Raw genomic sequence first — 24,200 nt, 5'->3', positions numbered from 1 at the left:
ACTATAATTAGATAACAAAAACTATGTTTCAATTATAATGTGATTTTTTTATTTTCATTCCATTTAATGAGACTGTACTTACCACAGAAAAGACAGTAATTGACTGTTTTTCTGGTGCAGGCAGTTCAAAAAAGGGTCATCAACATGAGCTACAATTGTGTGTTCCTGTTTGCCAGGCATCCACCTCGACCTCCTCCCAAAGAGGTGTTGGGGTGCTACTTCCACTTTTGCTTCTCAGCGACAGCAAAGTGCCTGACTGGAGACTACGATTTGCTTCTTGTCTCTAGCAGTCAACCCTATCCTTTTGAAGAAATACTTGGGCATTTTAGGAAATATGTTTATTGACTTTCTTGCAGCAAGTTAGCCGAGAAGATCGATACCACTGTCACATCTGCACGCTTAATATAAGCTCCAGCCAGAAAACCATTACCTTAACTAAAGATTGGAAGGAGGGGGAAACTGCTAATACTCTGTACAAAGTTATTGTATTTATTTTTTATCTTTGTAGCAGCACTTCTACAGCTCACTGAATAATGTGTTATGTCGTCATTTGTTTAATTTGTATTTAAATCTAAGTGTAAAAAAGGCAAGTTGGGCTTTTGTTTGGAGTTATGTGCTGGGCGATTTATTGACTGGGAGCAGGACATTTCTGGCTCTTGTTAGGATTGCCAGGCAACAAAGGGATTTTCCTGAATAATGAGTATTAATGAGTGATTTTAGTCTCCTTCAGCCCATCTGGCGAGAATTATTTTAGAACAAACAATAACATTTTGTATTTTTTCAATGACACCAAAGCAGAAAAAGAAGAAATATGTAGTCAGATCCAAGAAGTCACAGTTAGGGCTGTCCAATATATCAATATTATATCGATATTGATATATAAGACTAGATGTTGTCTTACATTTTGGATATTGTAATATTGTGACATGACAAGTATTGTGTTTTCCTGGTTTTGCAAGCTGTATTCCAGTAAAGTGTATTGTTTTGATTTTACCAGACTGTTGTAGCTGTTCTGTTATTTGCCTTTACCCACTTCATCTTTATATCCACATTATTGATGATTATTTATAAAAAATCTCATTGTGTCAGTTTTTTGTAAAAACACCAAAAGTGAACCTTTCATTATCGCGGCAATATCAACATTGATGTTTTTGCTCAAAAATATTGTGATATATTGTGATATTTGATTTTCTTCAAATTTAGAATTTGATTTTAGCCCAGGTCTAGTTACAGTGCAGTGTGGTACTTCATTCCCTCAGCGAAGGGTGTGGTTAGTTCCTTTATCACCATTTTGAATCCCCAAATGCAATTCACATTAATCCTCTACAGAAGTTTTAGAATGTCTGTGGCAATGATAACAGTCTTAGTAATCAAGTGTTTGAAATGCAGACTTGAGTAACACTTGGTAGCATCAAAGGCATGAAAAGCTAAATGAGCAGGAAACAGTACGCTGTGTTGTTAATAGGACCCCTTGGCTGGTTTAATAGGATTTTCACAAATTAATGGTCTGATGTTTGTTTGATCATGTTGGAGAAACCGTTGGTGTAAATTCCGTGAAGCGTTCACAACCAGCAGCTATTAACTACATCATCATTCCACTCTCTTCTCTCGTCTTGATCTCGCTTTGGTTCCATGTTTGTCTCCACTGTGGGTGGATTACCAAAAGACACAAGTCTCTCTATCATTTCTCCCCCATCGTACTTCCACTCTTATTCGACTATCCAGCGTGCCTCCTGTTGAGACTGGATCATCAGAAGCTCAATTTACAGAGTTGATGATGCCAATTTGAAGGTGCCTTTAAGGAAAATGCACAAAATGCAACCGGCATGTGTAGAATTTCTTTTGATGTCGTTCAAATGAAAAGCCTCTCTCTTTGTAATTCTCACTTTGTAAAATCATTTATCTGTGTGTCTAAATGTTGCCTGCATATTGAGAAGGATCAGTGTCACATCAGATTAAACCCAGAGAAGAAAAATAGCAAGCTGCGACAAAAGAAAATTTAAATCTGAACATTGAAAACAGCAGAGTAGTTGCAGTTAGCTTGCAAGGTCTTCCATATGAATCTAATTGGGTTTATCTTCCGGATTGAAGCATGAAGGACTTTTTTGCTATTTTGCACAATTCTCTTTGGGGAGGTCCTTGAAATAACATTGAGTCTACTTCAACCGACTGTTTTGCACGACGAGTTATTTTGGAATCTGGGGTAACCCAGCTACAAACCCACAAACACACACACAAACACACACACACGTTCTCTCTTAGGCTTCTTTTGATGATAAACTAAAGTTAGTCTTTCATGGAAAGGTAAATGTTGAGTAGTTTGTGAGTTTCTTTTTTCTTTTTCTTCACTTACAAAAATGCAAACCCTTTCCAATAATGCTAATGATTTTCTTTCACCTGATGCCATAGTATTTGCTCTTGGCTCATACCACGTTTTATTTTATTGTATTTGAACGCTGTTTTCCGAGAGATTTGTTTATTTAAAACAAATCTAAAAATCGTCAAACATAGCGCCCGTTAGATAGATTTTTCAGGCCCACCTGTCTCTAAAAAATTTCTTTATATACTACTGATACGAGCTTACGTAGATCATGTGGGACTGTCCTGTGTTATATTGCTACAATTTTTAGACAAAGTTTATTCACTGGGAAAAACGTTGCCAGTGACCAGACTGACAAAAACTAGATGGATTAACAGAAAAAAACTTGTAAAACAAATTGGAAGTATAGATACATTTCTATGAGTCAAGGGTTTCTGTATAATATGTCACATCATTTTTAAGTGTAATGAAAGACAAAGATTTAAGAAAAACGGCTCAATACTGCATAAAGTCCGGGGGGGAAATGAGACTTAGTCAGTTAAGTCATGTAATTTACTTCCTCCCCTATACACCAATATGGCTCAAAATAAACATGCATTAATTTCATGACCTTAAAAGAAAAGAAAATATATCACAATCCACGGTTTCTCCAGTGTGGAAATATTGTGCATTTGAGCAATGATTTGGACCTTACTGCTGTAAAGTCATTACACAGTATCTGAGTGAAAGAGTGAGAAGATGAGAGACGAGGTAATCAGTTTTCTGTTGGAAACAGTGTAAGAATGCAAATATTCAGAACACCTGCAAAGATAATCCAAGTTATTTTTTTCTTTGACTCCTTTCTCCGCGACAGTGGAATGTTCTGATGAGTTCAAATGAGAATGCATCATAGCTCAACACATTATCATTAGTATGAGTAAGAGACCAGCAACAGAAGAATCGTAAAGGCCATGTGTGCTAGACTAAGAGGGATTTTAACCATAAATTATAAATATTTTTAAGACCCATACAGAAGGAATCTACTTGCTGTTTAGAAAATAGTGTGCATGAATACTCTGTAAATGTTTATCATGTTACAAAAGTTTTGGTTCATGCATCAATTCCATGAAGTCCTCACAAGTTTAAATCACTCTTGTGTGTAAAGTTCATAAATGGGCCATTGAGTTGTTCAGGTTAATAGGAACAAACAACGGAATTCATGCGCAAATCTCTCTGAAAGGTTTTTAATTTGACTATGCATTACTGTTACCTGATTTAGCAGGGTTTTTTGCCTGGAGATTTAATGATGTGGCGTGGCCCTGTGTGGTTTCCAATCATTTTACAGAATTAGAAATTAGTCCTACCCTAACTTGTTGGCTTTTTATAAACCAGACTTTAACCAGTATCAGACTTTAACCCTGCATAATGCCTTTGCCTTTCACAGAGACTAATGACATTGAGGATGACCCAAACAATAGTGTATGTGGGCCAGTGCCTAATTGTCCATGTGATATACAATATCACATAGGAACCCATGTGCAGTATGACATTTTATTAAACAAATCAAAAAATTGAATTAGTAGCTATATTGTTTATTACTGCAAACAAAGTTATGTTTTTCACCTGGCCCATGAAATCATGCAATTTGGGTGAAGGGTGTATCATGGGGAATGGAACAACCCCATTTTGGAGAGGATTCCAACCACAGGGCGGATACACAAATCATTTTTTCACACTATTAACAATGTGAGATAGGGCATTTGGTTGGCAGAGGTCTGGGCTATCAGACCGCCCTTCTAGTTTTATAGAAGTATTTAAAAACGTTTAAAGTAAATTATAAGAGGGTTCTTTGTACTGAAAGGCAGTTTTACATTTCCAGATGGCTTCTGAAAAATATATTTTGTGTCATTAAAACACAATGATGTGTTCATTGTCAAGATAATTTCCCTGTTAACATAACTCAGGAGATAAGATTACCAGTAGCAGACATTTACGGAGCACGCTCGGTCAAATATTATACTGAACAGACACAATCTGCAGTGCTATGCTCGGTAGCGTATCTCGACTGCATCAGCAGGTTATTTGCTGGGTTGATTCCCTGATTTGTTATGTTGGGCACCAAGCGACGCCCTCAGGCTGCCTGTACGCTGTGATGGATCTGAGACGGGCTGTGATGGACAGGTAGCAGGGTACAACTCCCCCTGCTCTGATCATGGCTTGGATCCTTTAGCTCCTGCAGCTCCAGTTCGCTCAGAGGGTAGCTCGGCGCGGGGGGGCTTACAGGTAGATATGCAACGACCCCCTGCTTCACATAGCTGCAGATGAAATAAACCTGTGTGTGTGTGTGTCTGTGATAGGCTATTTCAGTCACTCAGCATCTCACTGAAAAGAGTTAAGGGTGAAATAAACTTGCAGTCTTCTGTGACACATGCGTGTTTGTGATTGGCATGCAGAAGGTGAGGTTGAATTGTGCGTGTGTGTGTGCTGTATCCTCCAGCTTAGCCGTGGCACCATTCATAAGCGAGCAGCACGGCAAGGCATTGTGTCGACTGTCGATCAAGGTTAAGTTCTCTCCCTTTCTCTCTGCGCTGCTCCCTTTTTTAGCCGGGCCCCAGCGGATGGAGAGAAACTCTAATGGTCTCTTGTTATGAAGAAACAGATATATGAAATGGGCCTTAATGAGCTGTTTTCTGCATGTATTTTTCTCAGGGGGTAATTGTTATTGGGGAAAAATTGATTGGCAGCTGGCCCGTACCCATCTGAGTTCTACGATATTCTGGGCGATAGCATTGTTGTTGCAGCAAGGACAGCTTTGTTTAGAGGTTTGCAGCTGCAGGCTGTGTGAATACATGTGTGTGGGCAAGAGTGTCTTTGCATGAGGGAGTTGGTGTGTGTCGGTAGGGTGTTGGGGGTTGTTTATATGTTAGATAGATAGAAAGACATAAGGAAACCCAAAGTTCCTATTCGCTACTTTGCAAACAGAGGACGAGCGAGCAGTGTTGGAAGAAAAAAAATGCTCTTTGTCACTTTGTACACTTTTTTTACGGTTGCAGAAGCTAAATGTTTGTATGGGATTCTGCTAGGCGATGGTGATTTAGATAGAGTAATGTGGATGTTAATGGAAATCTTTGATAAATTGCACAGTTTGTGAAAATCAATTAAGACTCCTCATAGATTAATCAATGAGATGGGAATATCTGCTTTTGGCTAATCTAGTGAATGAAATAGATGACAAAGTCACTTCACAGTGAAGCAAAAATGCAAGCTAATGTAACAAGAGATAGCATATTTAACTGCCACCCATCAATAAACAGATAATTAAAACCCACCTTTTTTTACGCCACACCATATGCCACAATATGGTTCAGTCTCAGTGGCCCTCAATCCTGCTTCCGTTTTTATGTTTAGCAGCTCAAAGCCAGAAATCTATCTCAGGTGTTGGTGGAGACCAAAGTAGAGATTAAAGGTGAGCGAATATTGGACTTTCACTAGTGTCCCAAAATTGATGCAGTTAAGATTGGATATTGGAAATTGTAGAGTAAAATATTTTCTTTGTCTCAGTTCATGGGCCATTGTCATATTCCCCATTAGAACTGGTATCCAAATTGCAGAAAATTAAAATGGGAGGGCTGCCAATCTGTCTTGTTAAAGCATCTTCCAGTCGGGATCTTTGCATTATCAAATCAAGATTTATAAGAAAAAGATGAAATGGTTGAGTGTTAAACAAATTATTTGTTGATTTTCTCCAATAACTGTAATTTAGTCAAAATTAAGTATATGCACGTGTCTTCTCACATGTTCTTGTCTGAGTCATGCCTATTGCTCAGCTTACATTAAAGATTCCTTTCTGTATTTAATTCTCAAAATAAAATAAAAAATTTTTTTGTCTGGCTTTAGATGTGTCTTGGTGGGATGTGGGAGTGGAAAAGGTGGTGAAGAAGATAATTTTTTTAAATTCTCACTTTTTTTATTCATAATTTAATTTTCTTTAAAAAGACCTTCCCAGCACTTCATCTGAACAAGGAGGGTAGATGTAGAGTTTTGAGCAGAAATGTGTTTATCAGAAGACATATGGTTTGCAATGCAGCAACTCTCCGACATAACATGGTGTATTTTTACATGTAAATCTCACCTGTATGAAGCAAAAACACCTTTGAAGGCAAATTCAAGCAGCTGCATGTCTGATTTTATTTGTGTCAACGACTGACAACAGTGATTGAAAGGTCTACCATTTCTCTAAAACCATATTTATGACCAGCTGCATTTGGATAACGCTAATCTATATATCAAGCAGCAGCAATCAGTCTGCAATTGGTAGATAAAGGCAGCTGGCATGTTCCAAGGCCAGGCTGAGTATCAAACAACTTCAGTTGAAGCCTGTTACCAAGAAAAGAGGCCCTGAAATCAGCAAGACTCCATCCATGATTATAGCCTGTCCATCCGCTGCGCCAATAGTGACACCAGATGAAAAAAGATTGTGCTATTATTGAAATAGGTGGAGAAAGACAATGTTTTTCAATATAGTTCAAAGCAATTCTTTGAAAGAGCCGGAGGTAGAAACAGCATGAGCATTAGTTTACTTCACGTCCACATATTTAGCATTCATAAGCAGTATTCAAACTGCCATAATATGTTTTACGGCAACAGACTGTAATGTAGTTTTACGCAGCTATAAGGACACCTGTCTGGGTTTATAAATGTACAGTATTTGTCAACACTTTACCTTCTCATGTTATTTCTTTCTCAAGCTCAGATAAAAAAGTTTCTCCCCAAATTAAAAAAAATATAGAGCAATGTTTTTTTTTTTTTTCTCAGGTCATGTTTTTGAAGCACTGTGGTTGGACAGTTACCTCTTCATGTTCAAAAGAGTGGTACAAAAGATTGACTCATAGGTGCAGACATACAGTATTACAGTATACATACGGTTCACCAGGAAAAGATCCGAATATAAGCCTCCGTATGAGGGGCAAGCTGTGTTTCTTCCACTGTAACAGTGGGGCAAATCTCTCAATCTTTCTTGAAATCTTTCTTTCAAGAAGCAGAAAACAAAAGAAATAGTGCATTGTTGCATTTAGTCTTTGAATCGTCCATACAATGTCTTGCTTCTGTTGGACTCTTGTCCTTTTCTTGAATGTGCCTGCATGCAGCATTCATGTGTTGTGTCCTTTGCTTACTCTTAGCATGTGTTTCTGTGACATTGCAGGGAGTTCGGCCGCTGGAAGGTGAACAGCGTGGCCCTTGAGAGACAAGAGAACAATGGCTTTCCTTTGCCGCTGGACCCGGAGTTCCTCCAGACCATTAGGCAACTGGGCAGAAGGCCCAGTCTCAGCGCCATCACTGACAACATTATCAAGAAATACGGAACCCACTTCCTGCTCTCTGCAACACTTGGAGGTAAATAAAGTAAACAGGCTGTGATTCTCTTTGTTTTTATTGACCTACCCTATACACAGGAGAAAGCCCAAGATTAACACGTGGCCCTGTTCCAAACAGGAAACCTTCCAGGAACCTGTATAAGGCTTGTGGAACTTTACCAGTATTTCAACTTAAACCAACAGGGTCTAGATTCAGTAGTGAGTGAAACAAAATGTAATTATACTGTATTTGATAATTGTTTTAAATACTCACAAGAACTTGACTACTTTGTAAGACTCTGAACGTCTACTTTCCAACATCCATTCATACATCACAGTCACGCAGCAGTAAATTACAAAGAACTGCGCGATGGGTGTTTCCATTATCACTCTAATTAATCCATGTGTTTAGATGTGGTGGAAACCCTTAAATAGGAAAAAGGTAAAACTGACTTTTTTTTCCCCTGTTCTGAATATACAGCCCAGTCACATGGCAGTTTCTGAAATGGTGACGTTATTCAATCTGTTGATTAGTTTACAGGGACACAATTTTCTCGTTTTGTATGTGGTGGTGGGCACGAATTTTAAAGTATTGTTTTTCAATGGGAAGCATCTTTCATGATAACAGCACTATAATGGTAGCGAGTAGTATTTAAAAGCCGAAAGTCTGCGTAAGAAGGTTGGTTCACCCTAGCAACCGGGAATAGCGTCCTGAGTGTGACGGATCCTTTTCATGTTGTTCTTTTCCTAACCACAACCGTCCCATTGTTGTAGCGTGTGTTGCGCTTGGCATTTCATTTCATTGTTGTGTCCCTCAGAGACTGTGGATCATGTCCAGGCAGCCACCTTTCCCCATGGTTCTTTTCTTAACCACAACCGTCCGGTTGTTTTAGCACGTCTCGCATGTTCAGTCCGTTCGGCGTTTCATTTCCCTGTTGTTGCATCCCCCTGGAGACCGTGGATCGTGTCCCGGCGGCCATATATATATATATTATTTATTTATTTGATTAGGACAATGCACATTAATCAACATTTTCTGTAAAGTGTAAGAGAATTGGCTATTTTTCAACTGTAGTCCTACCTAGCATGTCCAGTATGTCATGCAAGAAACCGGACCACCCGGAGCAAACCCACAAAAACATGGGGAGAACATACAAACTCTACACAGAAAGGTCCAGAACAACCTGGATATATATAAAAACAAGAAAATCGTGTTACTGTTGACGAAACAACAAATCAAATCAGCGTGATCATGTGACAAACTGCCGTGAGATTGGGTTGGAATATATTCAACACAGTGTCCTAAGTTGGAACAACGCCATCCACATATTTCTCTGTTCGTCCATCATTGTTGCTGTAGACCATCAGGTATAGAATGAAGGAGAACTGCCATACAAGAATGACCTTTTAAAAAGGTCCCAGAGCAGCAGTTAAACAGATTTGAAGCTCTGAATCTTCTTGTATGCTCAAACAACTAAATATGTAACTAAATATTGTCTCAGCTGTGACTGTTGGAGTGTTTTGTGGTTGTTTACACCCATATTGTCTGATTCAACATGTACAATCTATGTTTGGAGTTATCAAACGAAAAGAATCCCCAGTTTCCATAACAATGGATGTGAGTTAGCCAGAGTACTATGACGTGCAGCAAAGCTCCCCAAGCTATCTGCTGCACCATCTCCTTCCAGCTCCTTTGCTGGCTCTTTTCATCTTGTGTCTCTTGTGAATAAACTCTCAAAGCCATGATGAATATCAACAGTATTTAAAATAGATTGAAAAGAAAGTCACGTTTGTGTCTTGCAAACAAAAATAAATAGGGAAAGGAGCCAAAGCGTGGCCTGATATTACCTACAGCCGAGGCATTCAAAGTGGGAGGTGGGGCTCCCAGGATGTTTCAGGGGAAGTTCAGTGAAAGGAAGTGAACAAATATATCACATTAGTTATGACATTACTTGTCAAAAGAATAACATATACTGTATGTGGAATAGCCTAAATGATTGACTTGGCTAAAGACATAGTTCAGACATCCAGTAGTATTTTGGATTTTTTTTGTCTCACATGCCCAGAGTCAGAAACTAATAAATGCCAGGGGACAGCCTTTTTATGTATTTGGTGTATTCTAAAGTTTTGTCAAACAGCAATATTAGGATATAGAGTCTACGGGATGGGCTTTTCCCATCCCATAGGCATCCAGGAATTGAGCAAAACTAGGCAATAAACTAAGCTTTGTGTGAGAGGAGGCCCACAGTCGTACACTTTGAAAACCCCTGACCTAGTGGTAATGAACATATAGGTGGTTGTTATCTTAGTAATGTGCAAGTGTTTTAAAGGTGCTTTATGAAGCATATTTTACCGATAATATTTTGTGAAATAAAATGTGATTCCTGGTAACAACTTAATCTTACAGGATACCCTGTTTCCAAAGAAAGAAGAAATTTGTCAAAATAAAGACGCTTATTGCAAAGCAATTAAGACTATTATACCATATTATTTCTGTAACTTTATTTGTATTAGAAAAACATGTTTTCTTTAAGTATTTCAAGACTTAATAATGTACAAAGTGAATTATTGAAATTGAGAGTTTTTTCACATTTTGGTGGAGACGAGTGCTAACCTTTATCTACGCTGTATCCCCAGTGGAAATGTAGGTGATGTTAGTCTTTCCAAATTAAAACTAAATTCCCCATGAAAGCTAATGTTGTTAGAAAAGTATTTTTTCATTGATTTTTCACTCTTTCTACCGTTTGTCAATGCACTGTGCTCCGAAAGCTTTGGCTCTGTTCATATTAAAAGAATTGGTGCGTCATAAATCATCTCAATTTGTGCACGATACTGTAGCCACAGACTTATCACAATGACACAATGTAGAGCACATTACAAAATGACCAGAGGTAGCTAAGTTTCTAAAAGCTTTCCACTTTTACCATGTTTATCTGTGATGGCAAGATTAGTGCTGGCAGGTGTTAATGGGTTAAAATGTATCATTACACCACTGAGAACATTGTTTGTGCATGTTCACAGGGGACGAGTCATTAATGAAGTGTGTTTATGTGTCTGTGTGTGTATGTGTATGTATTCTTAGGGGAAGAGTCATTAATGATCTTTGTGGACAAGCGGAAGTTGAGTCGGACGTCTGAAGTGAGTGAATCCAATAGCACAGCTGTGACTCTGGAAGCTCTGCACCAGCTGGCTGCCTCCTACTTCATTGACAGGGATAGCACCCTGCACAAGCTGCACCACATCCAGATTGCCTCCACTGCCATCAAGGTAAAAGCTTGCTGCTCTGAGTCAAACAATAACAGTACAAAAAAACAATCCCTTCTCCCTCTCAACTCGTGAAATACTGACGCTTGATCACTGATTCTCAGAAAACAAAATTGCTTTTGAATGGAACGCACTAGGCAAAGCAGCAGCGCAGGACTTTCATCCAAGAGACCTGCTTCTCACTAAAAAAAACGTACATTTTGTTATCCAACCCACAATCTTTTTCTAAACCTTATTGTCCCATTCTTGTGCTGCATGTCAGATAAATGAACATCCCAACCCACATCAAAAAAGTGACGCCAAGAGTCTCCACCAAGCGTATCTAAACGTTGTGATTTGACGCCAAAGGGCTACAGGAGAGGCCCAAGAGCGTCAAAGAGTGGCGCCAAATATCCCTACCATGTGCATCTAAATGATGCTAAAGGAAACTTTTTGCATCACTATCAATCGCCAAAGGCACCTGACCAAGCAACACTGATTGACGATTGGATGATTGCAGCCATTACATGGCGACATTGTTCAGATTAGCTATTGTTTAATTTGAAAAACGTAATTGTTGTATTTGTCATAACATGGCAAGTGCTCTTGATTAGCTCACTTAGTAAAGACTTAATGAAATCATAGCCGGTATAGAGCATTCAACGGGAACTATATCAGCAGGTTTAGCTCATATTAATGAGAAGAGCTGTTATTGCCACCAAGGGTCCAGTTTTTTTTTTCCTTTCTCTTTGGATTTAGTCTCCAGATTTATTCAGCATACACCCTTTCAACCATTTTTACTAGCAAACATTACAAACATTGAGTTATAGAGTTGCTGACCTACATGACATTGAGTTTATACAAATCATTATGGTGATATTATAATATTATGTGATCTTTACCATGAAATATTGACTCATATTGTTTTACTGTGCATGCAAACCTGCTGCCCTAATGAATGTTTCAAAATCCACTTAACGGCATTTGGTTTGTAGTTTTAAAGCTTTGCTTATTGTTCTGAGAGAAGCTGTTCCGGCTTAGATAGGCAAGGCAAGGCAGTTTTATTTGTATAGCACATTTCAGCAACTGGGCAATTCAAAGTGTTTACACAAAATCAGTTTAAAAAACAAAAACAAAAAAACAGATAAAAACACAAGTACAAAAAGTTAAAAATAAAAAATTCAACATTAAAGAAATAAAACCAATAAAACACAGTGTAGTAGCAGATCAGGAATGTATTTTAGTCCTAAACCTCTGAGTGATTTATAAACTAGCAAAAGTACTTTAATATCAATTCTTTGAGACACAGGAAGCCACTGTTAAAACTACAGTACTGGAGTGATGTGATCCAGTCTCTTGGTCTTAGTGAGGACCCGAGCAGCAGCGTTCTGAATCAGCTGCAGCTGTCTGACTGATTTTTTAGGAAGACCTGTAAAGACACCGTTACAGTAGTCAAGTCTACTGAAGATGAAAGCATGGGCAAGTTTTTCCAAATCCTGTTGACACATAAGTCCTTTAACCCTTGATATGTTCTTAAGGTGATAATAAGCTGCCTTTGTAATTGTTTTAATGTGGCCGTTAAAATTCAGGTCAGAGTCCATGACTACACCAAGATTTCTGTCTTTGTCTTTGTTGTCAACAATGTTTTTAACATTGTTGTTTGAAGCTGAGCGCAGACTTTTAATTTTTCCTCTTTTGCTCCAAAAACAACCACCTCAGTTATTCCTTCATTTAATTTCAGAAAGTTCTTGCACATCCAGCCGTTAATTTGTTCGATGCACTTAGTCAGTTTTTGTATTTGACTATAGTCCCCTGGCGAAGGGGTTATGTAAATTATTGTGTTGTCCGCATAACTATGGTAACTTAGTTTGTTGTTTTCCATAATCTGAGCCAGTGGAGCAAGTAGATGTTAAACAGAAGAGGCCTCAGAATGGAGCCTTGCGGAACTCCGCACATCATATTTGTATGCTCAGATGTATAGTTACCTATTGACACAAATAATCCCTATTCTGTAAGTATTATTCAAACCAGTTAAGTACTGAGCCAGAAACTCCAACCCAGTTTTCCAATCGGTCTAGTAATATGTCATTGTCGACCGTGTCAAATGGCCTGAGATCATGTAATACTAAGACTGAGATTTTGCCACTGTCTGTGTTAAGGCTGGATGTCATTAAAGACTTTGACAAGAGCCTTCTCAGGGCTGTGCTTAGATAAGCCAAAGTTGATCTTTTTTTTTTTAGTACATTAGGTGACAACAGATTTTGTACGGTAAATACAAAATGTAATTATTGCTGTTTATGTAATGCTGTTATGGTTTTGCTATATAAATGGTGCTTGTGCTCCCTGTTGGGTACAAAAAACCCAGTGGGAGTAGTGATAGTTTCCTAGGTTACCTCCGGTTGCTTCAGGAGCGGTACCCCTCCAAACATATATTTACACAGTGCCATTAGGAAAAATGATTCAGAGTGAACGCCTTTGGAGAGGAGTTGGAAGGGGGGGGCGGAGGGTTGCACTCTTTGCCTGCAACGACAGCTGAATGGCAAAGGGGGAAACAGATTATTTAAAGCAAGGGTTGTGACTCTATGATTGGCCCTTGCCATTTGTGTGCGATTCTGATTGGTTTAGCAAGGTGAACGCCTCCAACCGCTGATTTGAGTTAGGTAGAGATTTGTTTGAGAGTGAGGTTTCCTGAAAGGATTTACACTGAGATACATTTCAATCTGGAGAGACTAGTTGCAGATATGTGACAGTTAAACACGTATGATAAAATAAACATGTCTTAGGATAGCAGCTGAATTGATTTGGGAGTGCATTGATAGTTAGGTCTTCCTGACAAAATTTACGCTGAGCTACATATGTGTTGTTTGTGGGCATCTCTTCCTTGCAGATGTTACATTCTAGGGTGATGCAACCATTTTGCAAATGTTACTGCAATGAGTGAACCATCCCATGAAAAAAACACTTTACAGTGACAAATATGTTGTTGCTTGCTCTCATAGTTGCTGTTTTTAGTTTCTGTGCACCTGGAAAACATTCACGACGGCAAATACGTTTTTTACTATGAGAACTGCCGACCGTGAGTGAGCTGTCGTTGTCAGTCTTAGATGTCTCAGCATAATCTCAGCGTACTCATGAATTTAAATTAGATTTTAATGTGTATTGTTTTTAATTTTGTTACTTTCTAAATTGTTATATAAAAATGTGAATGCCCCCATTGATTTAAAAGTAACAGTCACATCGTAGGTTACTGTATCACAGCTGGCTTATTTGTTTGATGTATTAAGGCTTTGCTTGGAAATTTATTGTAACCAATGCTCTAACCGCAAAAGAGCTGTGTGTGTGATAGAGAAACATACTTAACTCAAAAAGGACATTAGAAAAGGTCTGCTTTATTAATAACAATCAAGACCCAGTCCTGTTTTTGAGATCCCATTCACTATTATGAAATAAAATCTTTGATATAAAAAACAATTGATAACGTAAGGACTTGCAAGCCATGGTGAGGCAAAAATGTAGCTGAAAAATGAAACTGAAAATCAAACATTCTTTTTAGTAAAATAACTACACCAGCCTATAAAATTAATAGGGCTGGGATGATTTTATTCTTTCACAACACATAGGTGCAAATTTGATCTGTATCGTGATTTTCATTTATTGCAATTCTATAAGTATTGCAAATCAAAAGTATTGAGTAATTATTTAGCTGGTCGGTATTGTATGCACTTCACAGTGTTATGTGACATTGGAGTAAACATGTACACTCAGTGAGAGCGAGCAGTACGGTTTACTTCCCTCTTTGCTCTTTCATGTGTATACAGGCCTGCACATGGAGCAGCATGCTATGCATATGAAGATATGCATATGATGTAAATATCACCTTGCATCTTGTACTGCTTAATACCTTCAGGGGGTGTTCATTCATCAATATGTCAGTTGTTATCAGGCAGAAGGAATTGAATTGGCTGAGTTTGCCTTCGTACTGCATACTAAATTCGGTTTGCTTTCTGAGAAACGCGTTACCTCACATTGCATTAATGTGTTTACACTCACTTGTGGTAAAAAATATATTAACGTCATGGAATGTAGGTAATATCAGCAACGTGCAAAAACAGCCACATCTGAGACACTGTCAGCTTCTTCAGTCTTTCTGTGCTGTCTACTGTGATTTCACAAGCCTCTGCAGTGGTAGTTTTGAGAGTGGATGTACCACACAAACACATCTCAACTGACTAATAGATAATTATTTATGGCTTTATTATAATTTTCTATAGATCTGGTGTGGGACCACTTTTGTTTTTTAATGCTGTGTCTTTTTGGAAAACCAGCAAGTCCTCCAACTCATAGTACCACATGTTTTTTTGTTTTTTGTTTCTTGCATCTAATACAACCCGCAGGAGCATTTCCTAAAATACCACTGGTTGCAGAAGATTACCACATGCTCACATCTAAACATAAGTCACCAGTTTGGTTACGTTTAGGCAAAATAACTACTTGGTTAGGTTTAGGAAAAGGAAGTGGTTTGATTTAAAGTAGTTTGTAATTGTACTTACATGGGTTAGGGTTGGGGTTTAATGTCATTGATTAATATTTATCTTGCACTGGCTTGGCGATCCAGGTGTGATGATGAAGTAATAAAGACTGGGGCAGACATCAGGGTTAGTGGCGCCGGTGGTAAGGTCTTACCTCCCAACCGGGGATCCGGGTTCAATAGGAAAAGAAAGTTGTTCTGGTTTAAAATAAGTGTGTTCGTAATTTTAACTACAGTACGTATGTACATTAGGCTTAGGGGTTAGGGTTAGGTAAGGTTACTTACGTACCTTAGTTAAAATAAGTCAACGTTGACATTGGTTTTCACACAGGACACAAACAGAGGTCCTCCTCGTAAAAGTGCCAAGGTTTTTTGACCCCTTCCACTCTGACCTTCTTCCTTCACGGAATTGGAACGTAGACTTCAAGTACTAAAGTGGTTGTGTAACGTCAATAAAATTTGACATCCTTACGTTAGAAAAGCTGGAACTAGCACATGTTAAGCATTGTTTATTGGTGACTAAACTGATTATGAAAATCCTTTATTTTGTTACTACTATATTATTATTATTAGTAGTATTTGTAACCCAACAGATTACCTACCAAAACCCTCTTAATAAGATAAAGTGAGTATGAGTGTTACAGTTATTCTGGGCAATTGCCTCCACATCATTTAGTCAAATATTTAACTGCTGAGATTGATTTCATACCATACATTAAATGTAAAAATACTAAGTAAAACTGGCCTTCCCTTCAAACCCCTAGTAATAGTCTGTGGTAATAATCACAATTTTCTATGAATATACATGCCTGGACTTTACATAGTATATTATGCAGTCATCAGCGAGTCGGTAGGTCTAAGACAGAGTTCCATTGGAAGAGCAGATATATCAGGGTCTATACCCCTTATTCTGTGTAGCTGCAGCTAAAGCTCTAAATTGCTTGCCTTTTTTTGAGCTGTAGCCCATTTTTCATTGACTTGTCCTTAGTGATGCCCTGCTTTACAGTCCATCAGAGATAAAACTTTACATTCTCTAAAGTGAATTGGCAAGAGGACGTTGAGCTGATTTGGCAGCCGCCACTGAACCAAAGTGCCGCTAAAAAGCTCTGATTGAGACGAATAGAGAAAGAGCCCTCCAGGGTATGTTTGTTTGTAAGACATTTTCAGGTGACTGATGTAAAATATTCAGAAAGTCAGCAGCCTTTAATTTAAACATGGGTTTTTACCTCACCCCGATGAAGACGGATGCCAAAACAAAGCTGCCTTTGAGAAGAACACTGGCCCCCTGGTTTTAAGAGATAACACATTTAAATGGTAGAAATGCTTGGCCTTGAGGCCAGAAAGCACAGAGTGTAACAGCACTGGAAAATAATCAAAGATGGGAAAAGTAAGATGTGAGTGCGGAAAAGAAAATGTCTCTAATGCTACAGAGTGCTGCATCAGCCCCTCCATTATTTCCTTTGAGAACCTCCATCATTTGTCAAACATTTTGTGGTATGAGTGTCATATGCGACTGAACAGAAGAGATGAGACAAGTACAGACAGGCCTCCTTCAGCCGGCCTTTGAGCACAGGATCGAAGTGCAGCAAATCAAAGGTAAGAGTGTTGATTGATGCAGCATTTCCTGCTACATCAATCAACGCTCCTACCTTTTGATTTGCAGTCCAGGCTTCTCTGTATTGGAGATTCATTAAACTAAAGTTAGGAGGAGAACATTATTGACGGGGAGGGGAAGTGATGAGGAATGTTTGACCCAATTTGCCGCGCAAGCCTTGATTGTTCAGTCAGTCGTGTGACGTTACGCTTCATTTGTTGGTGGGGAAGAGAAACGATTCAGAGGCAAGCTTCAGACATCAGATAATGGCTGCTGAGGAACGGTTGCAGAGAACACGGCTCCATGAGTTTGGGGCAGTTTTGATGGCAGGATTAAAAAAAACAAAAAATAAACAAAGCGCTCCCTTATCACAAGAGTTGATGAATAATTCATTGCGGGCATATTTTTATTTAGCATCTTCATTATTCAGAAAGGAACATCAATTCCTTTCTTTTTGTCTTCAACCACTTCAACCTTTGTGATCTATCTCCTCCCTGATATGTGAAGGGTTAAGAAGCTCAGATATTATATGGGATAAATAGGTGGATCTGCTCCTGGCTTTAGTTTCATATCTGACTACCGTTGTCAAAGAAGTTAATTTCTTCCACCTGTTTGTCTTTAATCTGCAGCTGGTTTAAAGAAGTGATGCCCGAAAAGCACAAAGAAACACAGAATCACATTCGCTCTCTTGTCCCTTTAAAAGTGACTGGTACTTCCTGTAAAATAGCATAGCTTAGCTTCCCTTAGAGAGTCTTAGTGAACATAACACCACATACAGTATTAAATTCCACTTTCTTCTACCAAAGGTTCCCCTCTACTCCCCTGAGGCTTTAAAGGTTTTTTTTCTTCTTCTTACAAACACACACTAATCTCATTTTGATGTTATTTTCATCCCCTTTTTCTTGCTTATGGTTCATGAGCTTATCCCTCGCTGGTTGACATTAGATTGTAAGCCAGTGCAACAAAGTGGTCTTAAAACATGCATTGAAATCCTCAAAGACTGAATAAACAGCCGGAAACGTATCTCAGATGCTAATGGGAATTTGCACATCTACTATGCATTGGTGATTAAGCCAACGATTCTTGAAAGGTGGAGGGTATGAGGCGAATTTGAAATGACTGATGATTTTCATGAAACATTAATGCTATCTCATACTTTTTTCCCCAGCAAGCAGAAAGTGCAGCCATTTAAAGCCCATTGTTGCTCATTCTGACAACACAAGCTCACTAAGTGACATTTTATGCTGTTTTTTTGTGAAATTATTCATAAGAGGGATTTGCAGCAGTGATGAATCTTCATCAGCAAAACACTCCCACCTAACTGGACTTATAATAATGTTATGGATGTGCCTCAGAGCCATGTGTATCAGTGGACCATGTTAACGGGCTAAGTGCTGCTTTGCCCTTCTGAGGCCGCGCACCAATAACACAAAGGCAATCTTCTTTTACATACTGTGCAAGATCTGATTTAGATAAAAAAGGTATTTTAATTGCACAACTTATCATAATTTCCTTTTGTCATGCTAATTGTATTCAATTTATCAGCTTTAAAAATTCAGTTTTCAGGCTTCTCAATAAAATCAGATAGTACAGTATATAGTGGTGACTCCCGCTTAGTCAAGTGTGAGAGAGAGAATAATACATTTAATTAGTTTGATATATTTGGCATTTCATATTAATTAATGAACATTTGTTTTAAGTGTGTTTATATTATCCTGCTTCCTGTCTTTGTTATGTCATGTACTTGCTTTTGCAACAAAACTAGTATTTTCAATAACTTTGAACTTGAGAGTGTTCTAGTGGGAATACTCGGCCTGACAATATATTTCCCTCTGCTGTGGAAACAAACTAGCAGCTGAGCAGTGTTAAATCCAGTTTTGATGCCGCATGCTGGCTCTGGGTCTCACCTGCTCCAACAGTTGAAACGACACGTCCTGAGCCACTGCGTTGCGCCGCTGTGTTGTCTGGGAGTGGAAATATGTCAACTTTCCAAGCAGCAGTGTTTCCCTGAACAGCGCACCTGGCAGCAGCCACAGCTCCATTTTCACAGAGTGTAATATGAAGCTGAAAAGGATGCCTTCAGGGCTCACTTGGGAATGTTGTTGCTTGCATATACAGACTGGTGACAAATTAAAGGAAAAACCTAAATAAATAACTGGAAAAACATGAAAAATGTAGATGCTTACATGAAATGAGAGAGCTCTGTGAAGAACTTGATGAAATACATTTGCAATTACCAGATCTCACTTCAGTTGAGTATGGGATATTTTAGATGCATGAGCCCTTTCAATCACCATCATTAAAAGACTAAATACTGTAAGAAGAGAAGAGCAGGTTTCATCCCTTCTAACAGAGTTCCAGACTTGGACAAGGCACGCTGATGATGTTACAACAGCTTGCATTGATCAACCACCTTATTAAAGTCCCTTTCACTCATGCACTGCACACCTAATTATCTAGATATTTAAGCAGAGCTGTATGCTAGAACCCAAATGTCCATTTTAGTCGGATTGGACATGATATGGAGTTTACCCCGCCATCTCCCCAAAAAAGACTGTGTTTTTTTGTTTTGAGCCCATGTGTGAATAGAGCCACTCATTGGAGAATTCACAGCGAGCAAGTAGGTGTGTTGATGTTTCTATCATGAGTGTTAGGCATTGGCATTTTGGTGGGGGACGGTGGGAACGGTGGGGACGATGGGGGACGGTGGGTACGCGTAACTATCAGATTTAGTCATGAATCATTTTGTACCCACCACTTTTTTTGAAAACCTCAAGCTCAATTTTGTTAAAAAGTAAAGTTCAAAACACATAATTCTTGAGCGACAGCTGCCAACATATCCACAAAAATCTCCATCCCCATAGGGCAGGCACACAGCTGTCCTGCCGCTACGCTGGCTACGCGCCTTCTGTTCACCACACTGCACGTCGGGACATTCTAAAACGTGAAAAAGCTTAACGTGGTTTAATGTACCTAAACAATGATTAATGGTTACCAAATTTCTTTCTCACATTGCTCCTCATAACCATGGAAAACTGTTCAAAAATCAACACAGAAATTTGGTGATGATTGATTGTTGTTAAAGTTCATTAAATCACATTAAACTTTTCCATGTTATGACTTATAAAGCACATGAGACAGCCGTTCCGCTGACCTGCTGAAATTTGAAGCAGAAACACTTAATGTCAGAGAACATCCATAACAATATGACTTTGGTTTAGATTTTCAGAAAAAAAATTTAGAGTTACAGTTTTCAGTGGTTATGAGAGCCATATGAGAGAGAAATTGATTGTTGTTTAGGTAAATTAAACCATGTTAAAGTGTTTCCTTACAATAGGCTCTAATATAGCACAAAACTATTAATGTCAGATAACATCCATAATATTTGGACTTTGGGTTTGGTGTTTTAACAGTTTTCAGTGTTTATGAGGAGCATATATGAGATCGTCTATCATTGATCGTTGTTATGGTGCATTAAACCACGTTTGTACTCATTTACAGTAGTAAGCTACAGGACAGTGTCTTTCAAAACATGACGTGCGCAAAAGAGAAAAAAAATACATAATTTTACACAGCACTTCTGGAAATGCACTTCCGAATTCATCTCTGTCCCTTGCACATTTCAAACCAAACTGACGCCTATGGGGTAAGGGTTGGGGTTAGGGTTTACCCCCTTAACCCTAACCTAGGGACCCCTTTTAACCCAAACAACAAACCTTTTTTCTAATCTTAAATATACATTTTGATCCCAAAACTTAACTGTCACATCACCGTTTCACATGAACCTTTTGTTACTGGTTGCCTTATAATGATTGCATAGGTTATCATATGATATAACACACACAGGGTTTCACCCAGGAGCCCATGTTGGAATAGAGCCTCTAACTGGACATTTTACAGCAAGCAAGTGGGTGTGTTGATGACGTTTTTATCATGCAGCTCACAAAACTGGAAGAATGCTAATATCACAGGGTGAAGAAGAAGGGTCATTTAAACACAAAACAAGAGATTTTGACTCAGTTGTTTATGACCAAATTATGGATCTGCTATGGCCACGCTGTGATCCTCATTATGTCCTGCCTTCTGCACGCTCTACTCAGTTGAGTCTCTCGCCTAAACCAAACTGAGGTGAGAATGTGTCTGACATGGAGAATCTACTGCTATGTGCTACTTTTTTGAAAGGGCAACTCTGCTCATGATAACCACAGTTCATGTGTGAAAACACAAAGATACTTTGTGTTACATTCTGATATTTCCAGCAATATTTGACCAATGTGACTACCCTTTTTCAGAGTTGTGGTTTAATATTGCATAGGCCTATATGCAGGGTGTGAAGCTTAGCATTGATTTGATGGTAACTGAGCCTTTATGACTTGGCAGCTTAAAAGCTTGCTCGTTCTAGGATTCTGTGCGCAATTTTGATAGGGAGAAGACAGACGGATACAGCACAGGAGGAAAACGAGTTTAGCTTAATGGGAATCTGAAATGGCTTTAGCCTACGTGAATCCATGAAAATTGATCATTTGCTTTATAAGAAACAAGATCTGTTTTGCTGCTTTGCCACCATGGTCGCTCAAACATTGAACATCAATATGATCACTCATGATTTGTCAAATTGTGATTTAAAAAAAACCACTCCTATTACTATGGTGATATTAATCTGCAGCCATCTCAGGCAGCCCTAAATAAATTTAACAAAGGTAACAATTTTAGGACTCTAGAGGTTATACAAGATCTATTTTCATGATGAATAAATTCTGAAGGAACATTTATACAATGAGGAGACATCAAAAGGCAAGCCTAGAGGGCAAAGTGAAATTCATAGTGATAAGATAAACAAGTCACATTCACAGCATGTGTAAGCTTAGCAAACTGCTTATTCTAGAAAAGCCTTTAAGTGCAATTAAATGTTCCATTAAATGCAGCTGTTAGTTATTCCAACACAGTCAGCACAATTATCTTGTAGTCAATTATGGCACATTAATACCCCCCCCCCCCCCCCAACTGATCCATGTAATTTGCATATCAAAATTTTGTTTTCTTGCTTTTAGCACTTAAAAAGCATCATGGGGTCTTTAATGTAGTGAAATATTTTATTTCTTTTCTTTTTGGGGTCGATTTCTAAAAGAAAAGGCTGACTGTGCACACATGCACTGCTCCACTGGGTTCTTTTTGCAGATGGTCTCATTGCTATGCATAGAAAAGAAATCTATATATTTGCATTTGGTCAATTTTCACCTTTAAGGACATCTGTCTGTGTTAGAAATGAATCTGCAGATCCCTAGGGAGGCTGCTTGGATTTTAATTAGTTTTGTTAACATCTTAATAATAAAAAAGAAGAATGTAAGTTAGTTACTCTCCCATACATCTCTGTCTGCCTGTCCTGCCTAATATGACATATTTGTATTCAAAAGACAACTTCTAAGGGATTGTAAATTGAAAAACAGCAGCTTTACTGTGTTGAGTAAGAGACAGGATGTAAAAATTATATACAGAGCTCCCAGTTTTAAATCATGCTCAGGTCTCTCTGTATTTAGTATCCTAATTGACCTTGTAGTAGTCAAAAGTAGATGTTAAAAGAAAAGACAACTTTTCTGCCCACAGCGGCAAAAGTCTTCCTTTTCCTCCTGGCCGAAAACCACGGTTGCTGTCATCAATCTAGCAAGATGTTATTACTTTTATTTAACCTTTGGGAAAATATTAAAAGAAGACACCGTCATGGTGTTTGGCAATAATTCGCAAGTGACGCTCGAAGGAGATGGATTTCCCTGTAGGTTGGCAGTTTTTCTTTGCCGCCCATGGAGCCTGGATATATGAGGGTGCAGGGTACAAATCAGGCTTCCTCAAGGATGATTTAGCTGAGATTGTAAACAATCTATCCATGATCTCAAAAGGACAGGAGAGATCATACTTGAGTTCTTTCATGTATGTGCATGTGTGTGTGTTGGTGAGTGTTTTATCCGCACAAATCTGGTGTAACGTCTTTGAGCCCTGGATACGGTTCTCTATAGTTATTTTCTTTTGTATTTTTCTAAAGACAATCAGGGCCATCCCTGAACACACGCAAGTCACTGCAACTGTCCACAGGCCTCTGTATGTACTCATGTGACAGGGCGCTTTGCGACCATCACCGTAGCGATGCGCTACTTAAACTTTCAACATTTGGACATTGACTTTCAAAGATTCATAATGGTATGCTAATGTGTGTGACCACATGTTTCTTTAGTTACCTGTTATTGTGTTTAGCTTTATCCATTACTCCATTCATCTTCACAGCTCTACAGTTATCACGTGGTTTTCTAGTGCGCACTTTGAACAGCTAAGACTACGGTGATATATGCACACAACGTTGAATCCATTAACTCGCTAATTTGTTAATCATTGTTTATAATTCTTATCCATTGTTCATCATTATCCTTTTATCTTGTTATGTATTCCTGAGTTACAATAATCACATGACAATTGGTTCTTGGGTTAATCCGCTACTTGTTTATTTAGTTTAGAAGTATTACCAGTCATTATTGTGTTATCTTACCTGGGTCCTCTGACGTACCAAAAGGGAGGTTCCCGTATACACGGGTGCTTTTATAGCCGGGCGGACTTGCGGAGTTCACCGTAAGTGTTCTGATTTAATTGATAAACGGTTTATGGTAAACTGACATATCCTGTGAAAAGGTTAAACCTGTTAGGATTATATTTATATTGCTACGAGTATCTCGTTACGTTGAATAGCGTTTTGGCTGTTGTTAAAGCCGTTAAAAACTTCTCTCTTGCGCCACCCCAGTGTGGTTATTGAGAATGGTTTGATCCATTTCACGGGGTGCTATCAGGGTATTTAAGAGGGAGGTTTCAGTTACTCAGGAGATGGAGATTCAGATTGGGAAGGAGCGCCAGTTCGGTTTGGGTCAGCTCAAGTGAGTTCAGGTCGAGAGATGACCTGAGTTCCATAAGTAGGAAAAGGCTGTAAGTAGTTAGACGTAAGTCTCGTGTTAGCCGATTCCAGTGTAGTCAAAGGCATTAGGTAAACAGCTGTTCCTTAGTTGTATTTTCCTTTTTGTTCTTTTGACTCACAAGTCCAGTTCTTTTCTATTTTGAAAGTCTTAGATTATTATTATCCATCCATCCATCTTCGACCGCTTATCCGGTATCGGGTCGCGGGGGCAGCAGCTCCAGCAGGGGACC

At 38.7% G+C, this 24,200-nt stretch overlaps 1 protein-coding gene across 2 annotated transcripts in view; it reads left to right on the top strand.

The window, feature by feature from the left end:
* LOC117950025 (BMP/retinoic acid-inducible neural-specific protein 3-like) overlaps positions 1-24,200 on the top strand; it is a 47,958-nt gene that overhangs the window by 9,516 nt on the left and 14,242 nt on the right. For both annotated transcript variants that reach the window (XM_034880680.1, XM_034880679.1), the window contains exons 3-4: positions 7,503-7,693; positions 10,736-10,920. In XM_034880680.1, the coding sequence (XP_034736571.1) occupies positions 7,503-7,693; positions 10,736-10,920 (376 nt within the window). The remainder of the gene's footprint in view (positions 1-7,502; positions 7,694-10,735; positions 10,921-24,200) is intronic.

The sequence above is a fragment of the Etheostoma cragini genome, chromosome 9 (genome assembly GCF_013103735.1).
Source record: "Etheostoma cragini isolate CJK2018 chromosome 9, CSU_Ecrag_1.0, whole genome shotgun sequence".
Lineage (NCBI taxonomy): Eukaryota > Metazoa > Chordata > Actinopteri > Perciformes > Percidae > Etheostoma > Etheostoma cragini.
Note: the sequence above shows the minus strand (reverse complement) of the source record. Positions and strands in the feature narration are given on the sequence as shown.